Genomic DNA, 12,810 nt, shown 5'->3' on the forward strand with positions numbered 1-12,810 from the left:
TTCCAATCAATATTCAGGGTTGATTTCCTTTAAGATTGACTGGTTTGATCTTGTCCAAGGGACTCTCAAGAGTCTTCTCCAGCACCACAGTTCAAAAGCATCAATTCTTTAGTGCTCAGCTTTCTTTATGTCCAACTGTCACACCAATACATGACTACTGGAAAAACCACAGCTGTGACACCATGGACCTTTGTCACCAAAGTGATGTCTCTGTCTTCTAATACACTCTATGTTTGTCATAGTTTTTCTTCCAAGGAGCAGACATCTTTTAATTTCATGGCTGCAGTCACCACCTGCAGTGATTTTGGAGCCCAAGAAAATAAAATCTGTCACTGAGGCTCTTTAGCTCCTCTTTGCTTTCTGCCATTAGGGTGGTGCCATCTGCATATCTGGGGTTATTGATATTTCTCCCAGCAATCGTGATTCCAGCTTATGCTTCATCCAGCACAGCATTTCACATAATATACTCTGCATAGAAGTTAAATAAGCAGGGTGACAATAAACAGCCTTGATGTACTCCTTTCCCAATCAGGAACCAATCCATTGTTTCATGTCTGGTTGTAACTGTTGCTTCTTGACCTGCATACAGGTTTCTGAGGAGGCAGGTAAGGTAGTCAGGTATTGCCCTCTCTTTAAGAATTTTCCACAGTTTGTTGTGAGCCACACAGTCAAAGGCTTTAGCTTAGCCAGTGAAGGAGATTCCCTTGGTGCCACTGACTCTCAGGCTCCTGGAAATCAGCACCATGGACAGAGGCTAGGAGGCCACCTTCACTGTGCCCTGCACACTGTGGGGCTGATTCCCTTGGCGCCCTGGACTCTCAGGCTCCTGGGAATCAGCACCACGGACAGAGGCGAGGAGGCCGCCTCCTCTTCTCTCCCTGCCCAGCTGGGTGGCTTCCCCTTAACACAGTTCTTCTCACTCTGAGCAGCCAGTAAGGACCTGTGAGCTCAGTTATACTTGGGACCTGAAGCCCCCCTCCCTTCATCCCCACTCCAACCTAGACCCTGTGGGAAGCAACCTATAAAGGTTTAGTGGGGAAGGCAAACAGCAGGTCGCCCAGGGCCAGGAAAACTCCATCTCCTCTAGGCTAGGGGGACTCGGTTACTCAGCGGACGTGGAGCTTGCGCAAGTGGGTGGGGTCTGCAGGCCCCAACTGCTCCCTGGAACAAGGACAGAAGGAAGGTGTGGGGGTGTGTCTGGGTCTTCATGCTGCTTTTAGCTCCATGTCTTCCCTCAAAGCCCAGAGCTTTCCACTCTCCAGCCCCCTCTCTGCACACCTAGCACCGCCTGGACCCTGGGGAGGGGTACGTGGAGTAGATGGAGAGGGACCCCCTCGTATTATCCATCCCTCCATGAGGTGGGGTCACCTGTGGCTGACGTCCCCGTGCCTCCCTTCTTTGCAAGCATCCCAGAGCTCCCCGGGGGCAGGGCTGAGCTGTGGGTCTGACTCCTCAGTGGGTATGGGCAGGGGTCTCCTCACCTGAGACCGGGAGCTCCAGGGGGTCGCTGGGGAGCGACAGCAGGTGGGGGGCCGTGCTGTGTGAGCTGTAGCACCTGTAGGTCCCACTGTGGGCCGAGGTCACAGCACGCAGGGTGAAGTTGGCCTGAACGGGTGGAGCCGGGTCCTGCAGACAAAGGTGCTGGGGAGCAGCGAGCGACCCCTCCTTGGACAGATGGAAGGTGTCTGACTGGACCTCAGAGCGGCACTGCAGGGTCACATTCTCTCCCTGGGGCACTGAGGCCCCCGGGCGGGCGGAGAGGGAGGGTTTCCTGTGCATTCCTGGGGGAGAGCATGGGGGTGATGAGTAGAGAGCCCCTCCTCACACCCCGGACCCTGAGCAGGGGGCCTCCCTGTGAGCCCTCCCAGCTCCTCTCAGCCCGCCTGTGTGGGTCTCCTTAATCTCCATGCCTCTCACTCCTGTTTTCACGTTCCCCACCTAGACCCCTGCCCTACCTGGGCCTCTGCTCCAGGACCCTCTCCCCGGACCCATCACCACCAGGGCCGACCCTGGTCCAGCGCCCTGAGCAGACAGTCGGGACCTGGGCCAGGACAGGGGCGCCTCACCCACGATCAGGATGTCCAGGGGGGCGCTGGGGGCCGACCACGTGTAGGAGAGGTTGTGTCCACTGTAGCATCTGTACCGGCCCCCGTGGGTGCTGGAGAAGGAAATGGCAACCCACTCCAATATTCTTGCCTGGACATTTCCATGGACAGCAGAGCCTGGTCAACTACAGTCCATGGGGTCACAAAGAGTCCAATATAGCTGAGTGACTAACACTTTCACTTAACACTTTCCGTGGGTGCTGTTCACATGGCCCAGGGGGAAGTCGGGGCTCTTCTGCCCTTCTAGATGGAGGGGAGGGCTAAGCCCCTCATCCTTGGTCAGAGCGAATCTGCCAAAGCCGGCCTCTGAGCGACGCCAGATTGTCTCCGGGGAGCATAAGCGAGCCGGGCTTGGGGGAGAGGGAGGGCACCCTGTACACTCCTGGGGAGAGGGGCTGTGTCAAAGGGGGACCTCCAGCCCACTGACCCTGGGTGTGGGTTGGGAGAGGAGGGGCCCACCTGAGCCCACACTCTGCTCCTCTGCCCAAGAGGAGGCCCCCACACTGGGAGGAACCTGGCCCACCCTCTTACCTGTCACTACCAGGGGCAGGGGGTCGCTCCACTCTGACCAGCTGTTCCTACTCTGATGGGCACACTGACACTGCCTGGTAGTGCTCGAGCTCCTGGACTGATGGAGAAGCTGGCCTTGTTACTGGAGTGCTGTGGGGGCCGAGTAACCAGGGGGCTGGTTGGGTGGAAGCAGGAGGTCTGGTGGGGACTCACCTGGTTGTACCTGGCCCCACTGCTCCCAACACAGCCCTGGAAGAGAGTTTCCTGCTAGCACCCATCCTCCACCACACACTGTAGGTGCTCCAGGTCTGGTGTGGGCCCGTGTGCTGCGGTCAGCTCTGGGGCTGGGTGCATCCCCCTTCCCCTGGAACGTCTGTCCCCTTTAAGACTTCTGTGTCCTGGGGTCTCGCAGGACCCAGGCTTGAGGACAGTAAGGGTCTGTGTTGCGGCACTGCCTCTCATGGTCCCCACTCTTCCAGTTGAATTCAGTTTCGGTTGCTCAGTCGTGTCCGACTCTTTGCGACCCCATGGACTGCAGCACGCCAGCTCTCCCTGTCCATCACCAACTCCCGGAGTCCACCCAAACTCATGCCCATTGAGTTGGTGATGCCGTCCAACCATCGCATCCTCTGACATCCCCTTCTCCTGCCTTCAGTCTTTCCCAGCATCAGGGTCTTATCCAATGAGTCAGCTCTTTGCATCAGGTGACCAAAGTACTGAAGTTTCAGCTTCAGCATCTTTTCTTCCAATGAACACCCAGGACTGATCTCCTTTAGGATGGACTGGTTGGATCACCTTGCAGTCCAAGGGACTCTCAACAGTCTCCTCAAACATCACAGTTCAAAAGCATTAATTCTTTGGCGCTCAGCTTTCTTTTTGGTCCAACTCTCACATCCATACATGACCACTGGAAAAACCATAGCCTTGACTAGACGAACGTTTGTTGGCAATGTAATATCTCTGCTTTTTAATATGCTGTCTAGGTTGGTCATAACTTTCCTTCCAAAGAGTAAGCGTCTTTTAATGTCATGGCTGCAATCACCATCTGCAGTGATTTTGGAGCCCCCCAAAATAAACGCAGCCACTGTTTCCCCTGTTTCCTCATCTATTTGCCATGAAGTGATAGGACCGGATGCCATGATCTTAGTTTTCTGAATGTTGACCTTTAAGCCAACTTCTTCACTCTCTTTCACTTCCATCAAGAGGCTCTTTAGTTCTTCTTCCCTTTCTGCCATAAGGGTGGTGTCGTCTGCATATCTGAGGTTATTGATATTTCTCCCAGTAGTCTTGATTCCAGCTTGTACTTCATCCAACCAGCGTTTCTCATTATGTACACGGCACAAAAGTTAAATAAGCAGGGTGACAATATACAGCCTTGACATACTCCTTTTCCCATTTGGAACCAGTCTGTTGTTCCATGTCCAGTTCTAACTGTTGCTTCCTGACCTGCATATAGGTTTCTCAAGAGGCAGGTCAGGTGGTCTGGTATTCCCATCTCTCTCAGAATTTTCCACAGTTGATTGTGATCCACACAATCAAAGGCTTTGGCATTGCCAATAAAGCAGAAATAGATGTTTTTCTAGAACTCTTTTGCTTTTTCCATGATCCAGCAGATGCTGGCAATTTGATCTCTGGTTCCTCTGCCTTTTCTAAATCCGGCTTGAACTTCTGGAAGTTCATGGTTCATGTATTGCTGAAGCCTGGCTTGGAGAATTTTGAGCATTACTTTACTAGCATGTGAGATGAGTGCAATTGTGTGGTAGTTTGAGCATTCTTTGGCATTGCCTTTCTTTGAGATTGGAACGAAAACTGACCTTTTCCAGTCCTGTGGCCACTGCTGAGTTTTCCAAATTTGCTGGCATATTGAGTGCAGCACTTTCACAGCATCATCTTTCAGGATTAGAAATAGCTCAACTGGAATTCCATGACCTCCATTAGCTTTGTTCTTAGTGTTGCTTCCTAAGGCCCACTTGACTTCACATTCCAGCATGTCTGGCTCTAGGTGAGTGATCACACCTTTGTGATTATCTCAGTTGTGAAGATCTCTCTTATACAGTTCTTCTGTATATTCTTGACACCTCTTCTTAATATCTTCTGCTTCTGTTAGGTCCATACCATTTCTGTCCCTTATTGAACACATCTTTGCATGAAATATTCCCTTGGTAGCTAATTTTCTTTTTTTCTTTTTTTTTAGCTCTAATTTTCTTAAAGGGATCTCTAGTCCTCCCCATTCTATTGTTTTCCTCTATTTCTTTGCACTGATCACTGAGGAAGGCTTTCTTATTTCAACTTGCTCTTCTTTGGAACTCTGCATTCCAATGGGTATGTCTTTCCTTTTCTCCTTGCTTTTCACCTCTCTTCTTTTCACAGCTACTTGTAAGGCCTCCTCAGATAGCCATTTTGCTTTTTTGCATTTCTTTTTCTTGGGGATGGTCTTGATCCCTGTCTCCTGTACAATGTCATGAACCTCTGTCCATAGTTGTTCAGGCACTCTATCAGATCTAATCCCTTGAATCTATTTGTCACTTGCACTGTATAATTGTAAGGGATTTGCTTCTCTGGTGGCTCAGAGGTTAAAGTGTCTGCCTGCAATGCAGGAGACCCGGGTTCGATCCCTGGGTTGGGAAGATCCTCTGGAGAAGGAAATGTCAGCCCACTCCAGTACTCTTGCCTGGAGAATCCCATGGATGGAGGAGCCTGGTAGGCTACAGTCCACGGGGTCTCGAAGAGTTGGACACGACTGAGCGACTTCACTTTCACTTTCACTTGATTTAGGTCGTACCTGAGTGGTCTAGTGGTTTTCCCTACTTTCTTCTATTTGAGTCTGAATTTGGCAATAAGGAGTTCATGATCTGAGCCACAGTCAGCTCTTAGTCTTGTTTTGCTCACTGTATAGAGCTTCTCCATCTTTGGCTGCAAAGAATATAATCAATCTGATTTTGGTGTTGACCATCTGGTGAGGTCCATGTGCAGAGTCTTCTCTTGTGTTTTTGGGAGAGGGTGTTTGCTAAGACCAGTGTGTTCTCTCTGCAAAACTCTATTTGCTTTTGCCCTGCTTCATTCTGTACTCCAAGGCCAAATTTGCCTGTAAGTCCAGGTGTTTCTTGACTTCCTACTTTTGCATTCCAGTCCCCTATAATGAAAAGGACATCTTTTGGAGGATGTTAGTTTTAAAAGGCCTTGTAGGTCTTCATAGAACTGTTCGACTTTAGCTTCGTCAGCGTTACCGGTCCGGGCATAGACTTGGATTACTGTGATATTGAATGGTTTGCCCCAGTCTTTAGATGCCTTAAAAAGCCCACAGACCTGGAAGGACAGACAGACACATGGGGTGTGACAAGGTCCAGCCTCTGTGTTACACGTTGCAAGTTCCTCATCGGTGGCCTCACAGGAAGAAAAACAGCCCCAGCCCCACCCAGGGCCTGACTCCACCCTCCCTGCAGGATGGGGCCCAGCAGACAGCAGGCTCTGGAACTTTCCAGACCATATGTGAGTCTCAGCAGACCCCACACACTCTGCCTACACCTCATGCCAAATCCAAACCAAGACAGTGACAGGAGGCTGAGGTGCAGGGCAGGGCCTAGGAGCAGCCCTAATTTGGTTCTAATTCTTTCATTTTCTTTCTTTCTTTCTTTTTGCTGTAAAAAACTTTATTGTTTCCACTTGGTCCAAAGCTTGGGAGAGGGCTCCAGGGTGGTCTACAAGCTGCCTCATGGCTGCAGAGAAGCTTCAGGCAGAAGTTGTGACACCAGAGGGTCTCCTCAAAGACCACTGGGACGAGATGCGAAATGTCCAGTTTTCCCAACACCACTTACTGAAAATACTGTGTCCTTGCCTCCTTTGTTGAAGATTTTTTTGACCACAGGTGTGTGGGTTTATTTCTAGACTCACTGTTTTGTCCCAGCGACATGTCTGTTTTTGTGCCAATACCATGCTGTTTTGATTACTGTAGCTTTGTAGTATTGTCTCAAGTCCAGGAGGGTTATGCATCCTGCTTTTTCCTCAGCATTGCTTTGGCAATTTTGAGTCTTTTGTTGTCCCATATAAGTTTTAGCATTATTTGTTCTAGTTCTGTTTTTAAAAATGCCATGGGTAACTGGATAGAGATTGCATTATATCTATAGATTACTTGGGGTTATAAGGCTGTTTTAACTACATTAATTCTTCCAATTCAAGAGTAAGGGATATCTTTCCATTTCTTTGAATCATCTTCAATTTCCTTTATTAATGTTTTATAGTTCTCAATGTCGTCTTTCACCTCCTTTGTCAGATTTATTCTTACATATTTTATTATTTTTATGCAATTTTTAAAGGGGTTGATTTTTTACTTTCTCTTTCTGATATTTCATTGTTAATGTAAAGAAACGCAACAGATTTCTGTATGTTAGTCTTGTATCCTAATACCTCTTTGAATTCATTTATCAGTTCTAGTATTTTTGTTTGGAGTCTTCAGGGTTTTCATGATATATAGAGTATCATGTCCTCTGCATATAATGATATATAAGTCCCAGCCATAGCAATTAATAAGAAAAAGAAATAAAAGATATCCAAATTGGGAAGAGACTTCCAATGCTATGTTGAATAAAAGTGGTGGTCATCTCTGACTCGTTCCAGGATTTAGTGGGAATATTTTCGGGTTTTCACCGTTGAGTATTACATTGGTTGTGGGTTTGTCATAAATAATTTCTCCCTCTATACCTGCTTTGGAAAGAGTTTTTATCATAGATGGATGTTGAATTTTATCAACTTTTTCTGCATCTGTTGAGACGATCATGTGGTTTTTCTCTTTTGTTGTGGTGGTATATCACATTGATTTGTGTATGTTAAATCATTCTTGTGACCCTGCAATGAATCCAACTTGATCACAGTGTATGATCCTTTTAATGTGTTGTTGGATTCAGCTTGCTAATATTTTGTTGAGGATTTTTGCATCTCTATTCATCAATGACAGAGTGAAGTGAAAGTCACTCAGTCATGTCTGACTCTTTGCAGTCCCATGGACTATACAGTCTATATAATTCTCCAGGCCAGAATACTGCAATGGGTAGCCTTGGCCTGCAATTTTTCTTTTTTGGTCTTAGCTTTTTCTGGTTTTGGTTTCAAGGTGACAGTGGCTTCACAGCATAACTTTGGGGGTGTGTTCTCCTCTTCAACTTCTGAAAGAGTTTAAGAAGTATCAGTATAAATTCTTCTTTGTTTGGTGGAATTCCTCTATGAAGCTATCCAGTTCTGGACGTTTGTTTGCAAGGAGTTTTTATTTTTAATATGATAGATTCTATTTCACTTCTAGTGACCAGCCTTTTCATATTACCCATGTCTGCTTGATTGAGTTTTGGCAGGCTGTATGTCTCTAGAGACTTGTCCATGTCTTCCAGGTTGTCCAGTTGGTTTTTCTTAATATTCTCTTATAAATTTTTGTATTTCTGTGGTATCAATTGTTATTTCTCTTCTCTCATTTCTTACTTTGTTTATTTGGGTCCCTTGTCACCTTTTGAATTTGATGTGATGGAATACGCTACTATAGTTTTGTTTCACTTATTCACCATCATGCTTGAAAATTGAACTGTGTTACTGTAGCAGTTTAACTTTGTGGATTTTTCTGTCATATAAAATTTTGTCTTATATATACATATATATGTATATAATCATTCATTTTTGGTGGGACTGATTTCTATAATTTTTTCTAGTGTGAGCAACCCATCTATCCGTCCATATGCTCCTGCTCATACACTCGTGGTTATGCAGACATTTTCCTCTAGGTTATATAACTGTGGACCAGAGCTGAGTCTCTTCCTTTCAACTAATTGTTATTGACTCTCCACACTGACTGGAGTAATTAGTACACCTCCTAGTGATGTGCCAGGATTCAGCATACTCAGCATTTTCTCCTACAATTGTTTTCTCTTCCCTCGTTTTATCTTTCCTTCTCTTATAGATGAACTATGATATTTTGGCATCTGGTTTCATGGAAACTGGGGCAAAACCTAAAGTGGAAATGATCTAACCATGGTGTTTAATATAAAGGACATATCTGTACACGTGGGGGTCATCAGTGAGGGCTGGCTGGATCAGATTCACTTCTTTGGGACAGTCAGTCTGCTTCTTACTTCCCAGCCTGCCTTCAGCACATTCACCTGAGCACCTTCAGGTTGGCCACGAAGAGAGTGTTTACACTGAAGAAACAGACAAAAACCACACATCTGGGCTTTTTACAGAATGGATCTATTGTTAACACCATTTACCAGCACAACACCTTCACCTCAAACAATAAGGTGTTCGTTCACACTGACGGTGTCTGGAGAAGCGACACTGGGTGCCATCTGACGAGGAAAAAGGGGCTTGAGGGGTCCAGAGGGGGATTCAGGGAAGAGTTTAGGATCTATCTGTTCCAAATGGGGCCCCACTTCCACCCATTTATTCAGTTACTTAAACGATGTTCTGTTTCTGAGAAGGGATGGAGGTCATTGCACACACCAGAGATGGCAGGCATGAACAATGAGGCTCACGTCCTTCATGAGACTGGACAGAGCCTGCAGGCGTGAAGCATGAGGACCTGCCCCTGCCATGTGAGATGCGCCTCGGGCCACGGGTGAGAAGAGCTGGGAGTCGGGACGTTCTCCCTAGGAGGGAGTGGGCCCCCATGAACAGAGGCTGAGTCCCCCGGGGATGCCCGGGCCTCCTCCTGCCCCGAAGAGTGTCTCTCCCCTGGGGTCTCCGCATATAGTGCACCCAGCACGTGCTGCAGAGGCTCTTCCCGAAGCTCCCAGGCCAGAAGCTCATGTCCCGGGCTCCAGTGCTCCGGGCAGTGTGGGGTCCCGTTGCTCAGCTCTGGGCTGCGTCTCGGGCTCCTCCAGGGTCATGCCGAGCCTGGCAGAGCAGGACCCCGAGGAGCAGCAGGACGGAGGCTGCGAGGCCCATTCGAGTGAGATTCTGCACCGTGTAGTCTGGGGTGAGGGCACATGGGTCAGCCCGGCCCATCACCCGGAACCGGGGTGTGCACCCAGGGTACCCGCCTCCCGGGAGAGGACATGGCCCCGAGCCCAGCCCTGTAACAGACTTGGTCTTACTCACCGCTCTTGGAGTCTGACCTGTTTTGTGGTGGGCTGATACTGTCAGCTGCTCCTGAGAAGCATAAAGTGAGGGCTGTGTGTGAAGAGTTGGGGAGACCCTTCTCTTGGTTCTGTCTTTCCCTGTGGAGCCCCCATCCCCATGCGCCCTCATTTTGACTGTCTCAGGCATTTCTGAGGACAGGACTCAGCTCAGACAGGACAGCGTCTGGCCCCTTGCCTGAGGCCACAAGGCCTAGGGGTCCCTAGGGTGTGACAGCTCTGGCCACCATGGACCCACCACCCGGTCCCTCACTGACTGCTCTGGGGGCTTCCCTCCTGGGAGAAAGGAGCTGATCCTCAGAGCTCCTGGGGGTCAGGACAGGGGCGGCCCTCCCCCAGCTGGGCCCCAGCATCCCCCTCTGCGTGACCCCCACCCTGCATCCACGTCTCATTCCCGGGAGCCCCACGGTCCCCCGGGACACCAGCTGAGCCAGGGCCTGTCCGCTCGCTCCCTTGCGGGCTGCGGGCTCTGCCAGCCCCTCTCCTGTGCTGCTCTCTGGGCGAGGGGCCGCGAGGACTGGAGACCAGAGGAGGATGGGGACCAGGGGCTCTGGCCTTGAGTCCTGGGGTCGGCCCCGAGGCCTGTGTAGCTCTGCCCCATCACCAGGAGCGGGTCTGGATGCCCGGGATGAGGGTGAGGACGGGCAGGGAAGGGGGCCTCTGGCTCTTTCCGGCCTGTTCAGAGTTGATGCCCGCCTTCTGTGACCCCCCACCCCACTCAGCCCAGAGCTCCCCTGGGGCAGGGCCCTGGCCTGACCTGGAGGACGCGGAGGACCAGGGCTGGGCCTCACCTGAGACCAGGAGCTCCAGGGGGTCGCTGGGGAGCGAGAGCAGGTGGGGGGCGGTGCTGTGTGAGCTGTAGCACCTGTAGGTCCCACTGTGGGCCGAGGTCACAGCACGCAGGGTGAAGTTGGCCTGCGCGGGTGGAGCCGGGCCCTGCAGACGACGGTGCTGGGGAGCAGCGAGCGACCCCTCCTTGGACAGATGGAAGGTGTCTGACTGGACCTCAGAGCGGCACTGCAGGGTCACGTTCTCTCCCCGGGGCACTGAGGCCCCCGGGCGGGCGGAGAGGGAGGGTTTCCTGTGCATTCCTGGGGGGAGTACAGGGATGATGAGTAGAGAGCCCCTCCCCACACCCCGGACCCTGAGCAGGGGGCCTCCCTGTGAGCCCTCCCAGCTCCTCTCGGCCCGTCTGTGTGGGTCTCCTTAATCTCCATGCCTCTCACTCCTGTTTTCACGTTGCCCCCCAGACCCCTACCCCACCTGGGCCTCTGCTCCAGGACCCTCTCCCCGGACCCATCACCACCAGGGCCGACCCTGGTCCAGCGCCCTGAGCAGACAGTCGGGACGTGGGCCAGGACAGGGGCGCCTCACCCGCGATCAGGATGTCCAGGGGGGCGCTGGGGGCCGACCACGCGTAGGAGAGGTTGTGTCCACTGTAGCATCTGTACCGGCCCCCGTGGGCACGGCTCACGCGGCCCAGGGGGAAGTCGGGGCTCTGCTGCCCTTCTAGACGGAGGGGAGGGCTGAGCCCCTCGTCCTTGGTCAGAGCGAAGCTGCCAGAGCCGGCCTCTGAGCGACACTGGAGGGTCAGGTTGTCTCCGGAGAGCACGAGCGAGCCGGGCTGGGCGGAGAGGGAGGGGGCCCTGGACAGGCCTGCAGACGGGGCACAGAGGCACACGGCTGCACGCCCGCCCTGCTCCCGGGGCTGCAGAGAGAGCTCGTCCTGCTCCCTCCCGAGGCTCCCGCCCTGCCCAGGAGCCCAGTGTCCCTGCCCCCGCCTCCCCCAGGGCTCCTGGTCACAGGCTTAGGTCAGGGGTCTGTCTAGGAAATAGAGGGGCTTGGGGCCTCACCTGTGACCTGGAGATGCAGAGGGTCACTGGGGTGCGACCACAGATAGGGCTGGGAGTTGGGAGCATCATAGCATCTGTAGGTCCCCCCGTGGGAGGCGGTCACGGGGCCCACAAAGAACACAGCCTGTTCCCGCCCCTGGTTCTCATAGTTCCTCAGTGTTCTGTATCGGAGCAGCTCAGCGACTCCCTCCTTCAGCAGGTGCAGCGTGCCCCCTTCATACTGTGAACTGCACGTGAGGGACACGCTGCCTCCTGCAGCCACCACAGGGCTGGGCTGGGCAGACAGGAAGGGCGCCTTGTACACTCCTGGGGGCGAGGGGCTGTGTTAAAGGGAGACCTCCAGCCCAGTGACCCCGGGTGTGAGTTGGGAGGGCAGGGGCCCCCTGAGCACACACTCTGCTCCTCTGCCCATGAGGAGGCTCCCACGGTGGGAGGGACCCAGAGGGACCTGCCCCACCCTCTTACCTGTCACCACCAGGGGCAGGGGGTCACTCAGCACTGACCAGCTGTGCCTGGTGTGATAGGCACACTGATACTGCCCAGCCTCACTTGAGCTCAAGGATGCAAAGTGGAACCTGGCTTTGTTCCTGGAGCCCTGTGGGGCGTTAACGTCCCGGTATACAGAGCCCCTCTCTTTATACAGACGGTAGACATCCGCCAGCGGAGACCCCTGACACCAGATGGTCACCGGGCTCCCCTGGGCGACCATGGTGCCTGGGTCAGCCCGGATGGAGGGTTTGGGGAGAACCTCTGGAAAGGAATCAGACCCGAAGAGTCAGGGCGCCTTCTCCCCCAGGTTCCCCAGCTGTCACCCAGGCCCCTCCCAGGTAGGCCACCAGCAGCCCCGGCCCACTGTGCTCCCCAGTGACCAGGGGTGGTGGGTGGAAGCAGGAGGTCTGGGGGCTCACCTGGTTGTCCCTGGTCCCACGGGCTCCAGCACAGCCCTGGAAGAGAGTTCCCTGTGAGCACCCAGCCCCACCACACGTCCTGGACACTCCAGGTCTGCTCTGCGCCCTGAGGGCTGGGGTCAGATCCGGGCTGAGGACAGTCCCCTCTCCCCCAAGAAAGTGTGTCCCCACTGAGCCTCCTGTGTCCTGGGGCCTCTCAGGGACCAGATGTGGGAGGAGAGGGGTTCCCACCCCCACCCTTCCCTGAAGCTCACCGAGGCAGAGAAGGGCGGTGAAGGTCAGAGTCGTGGCGCTGCCTCTCATGGTCCCCAGCAGAGCAGGTGAC

General features: G+C 52.5%; 1 protein-coding gene and 1 pseudogene across 1 annotated transcript; both read right to left on the bottom strand.

Annotated features, from left to right (window-relative positions):
- Positions 1 to 1,102: 1,102 nt before the first annotated feature.
- Positions 1,103 to 6,548, bottom strand: LOC138096966 (leukocyte immunoglobulin-like receptor subfamily A member 6; annotated as a pseudogene).
- A 2,394-nt stretch (positions 6,549 to 8,942) lies between these two features.
- On the bottom strand, positions 8,943 to 12,810 carry LOC138096514 (leukocyte immunoglobulin-like receptor subfamily A member 6). Its single transcript, XM_068992748.1, has 8 exons — positions 12,740 to 12,810; positions 12,486 to 12,521; positions 12,043 to 12,327; positions 11,578 to 11,883; positions 11,099 to 11,380; positions 10,516 to 10,815; positions 9,687 to 9,737; positions 8,943 to 9,559 (listed from the first exon to the last, which is right to left on the bottom strand). Exons 1-8 carry the CDS (start codon positions 12,786 to 12,788, stop codon positions 9,438 to 9,440), a joined length of 1,431 nt encoding a protein of 476 aa, XP_068848849.1. The 5' UTR covers positions 12,789 to 12,810; the 3' UTR covers positions 8,943 to 9,437.

This window comes from Capricornis sumatraensis, chromosome 20 (genome assembly GCF_032405125.1).
Source record: "Capricornis sumatraensis isolate serow.1 chromosome 20, serow.2, whole genome shotgun sequence".
Taxonomy (NCBI): Eukaryota; Metazoa; Chordata; class Mammalia; order Artiodactyla; family Bovidae; genus Capricornis; species Capricornis sumatraensis.

Coding starts and splice junctions, on each gene's coding strand:
- LOC138096514 (XM_068992748.1), bottom strand. CDS start 12,788: ATGAGAGGCAGCGCCACGACTCTGACCTTCACCGCCCTTCTCTGCCTC. Junction 12,328..12,485: donor GTGGGACCAGGGACAACCAG/GTGAGCCCCCAG, acceptor ATTCCTTTCCAG/AGGTTCTCCCCAAACCCTCC. Junction 9,738..10,515: donor CCTGGAGCTCCTGGTCTCAG/GTGAGGCCCAGC, acceptor TATGCTTCTCAG/GAGCAGCTGACAGTATCAGC.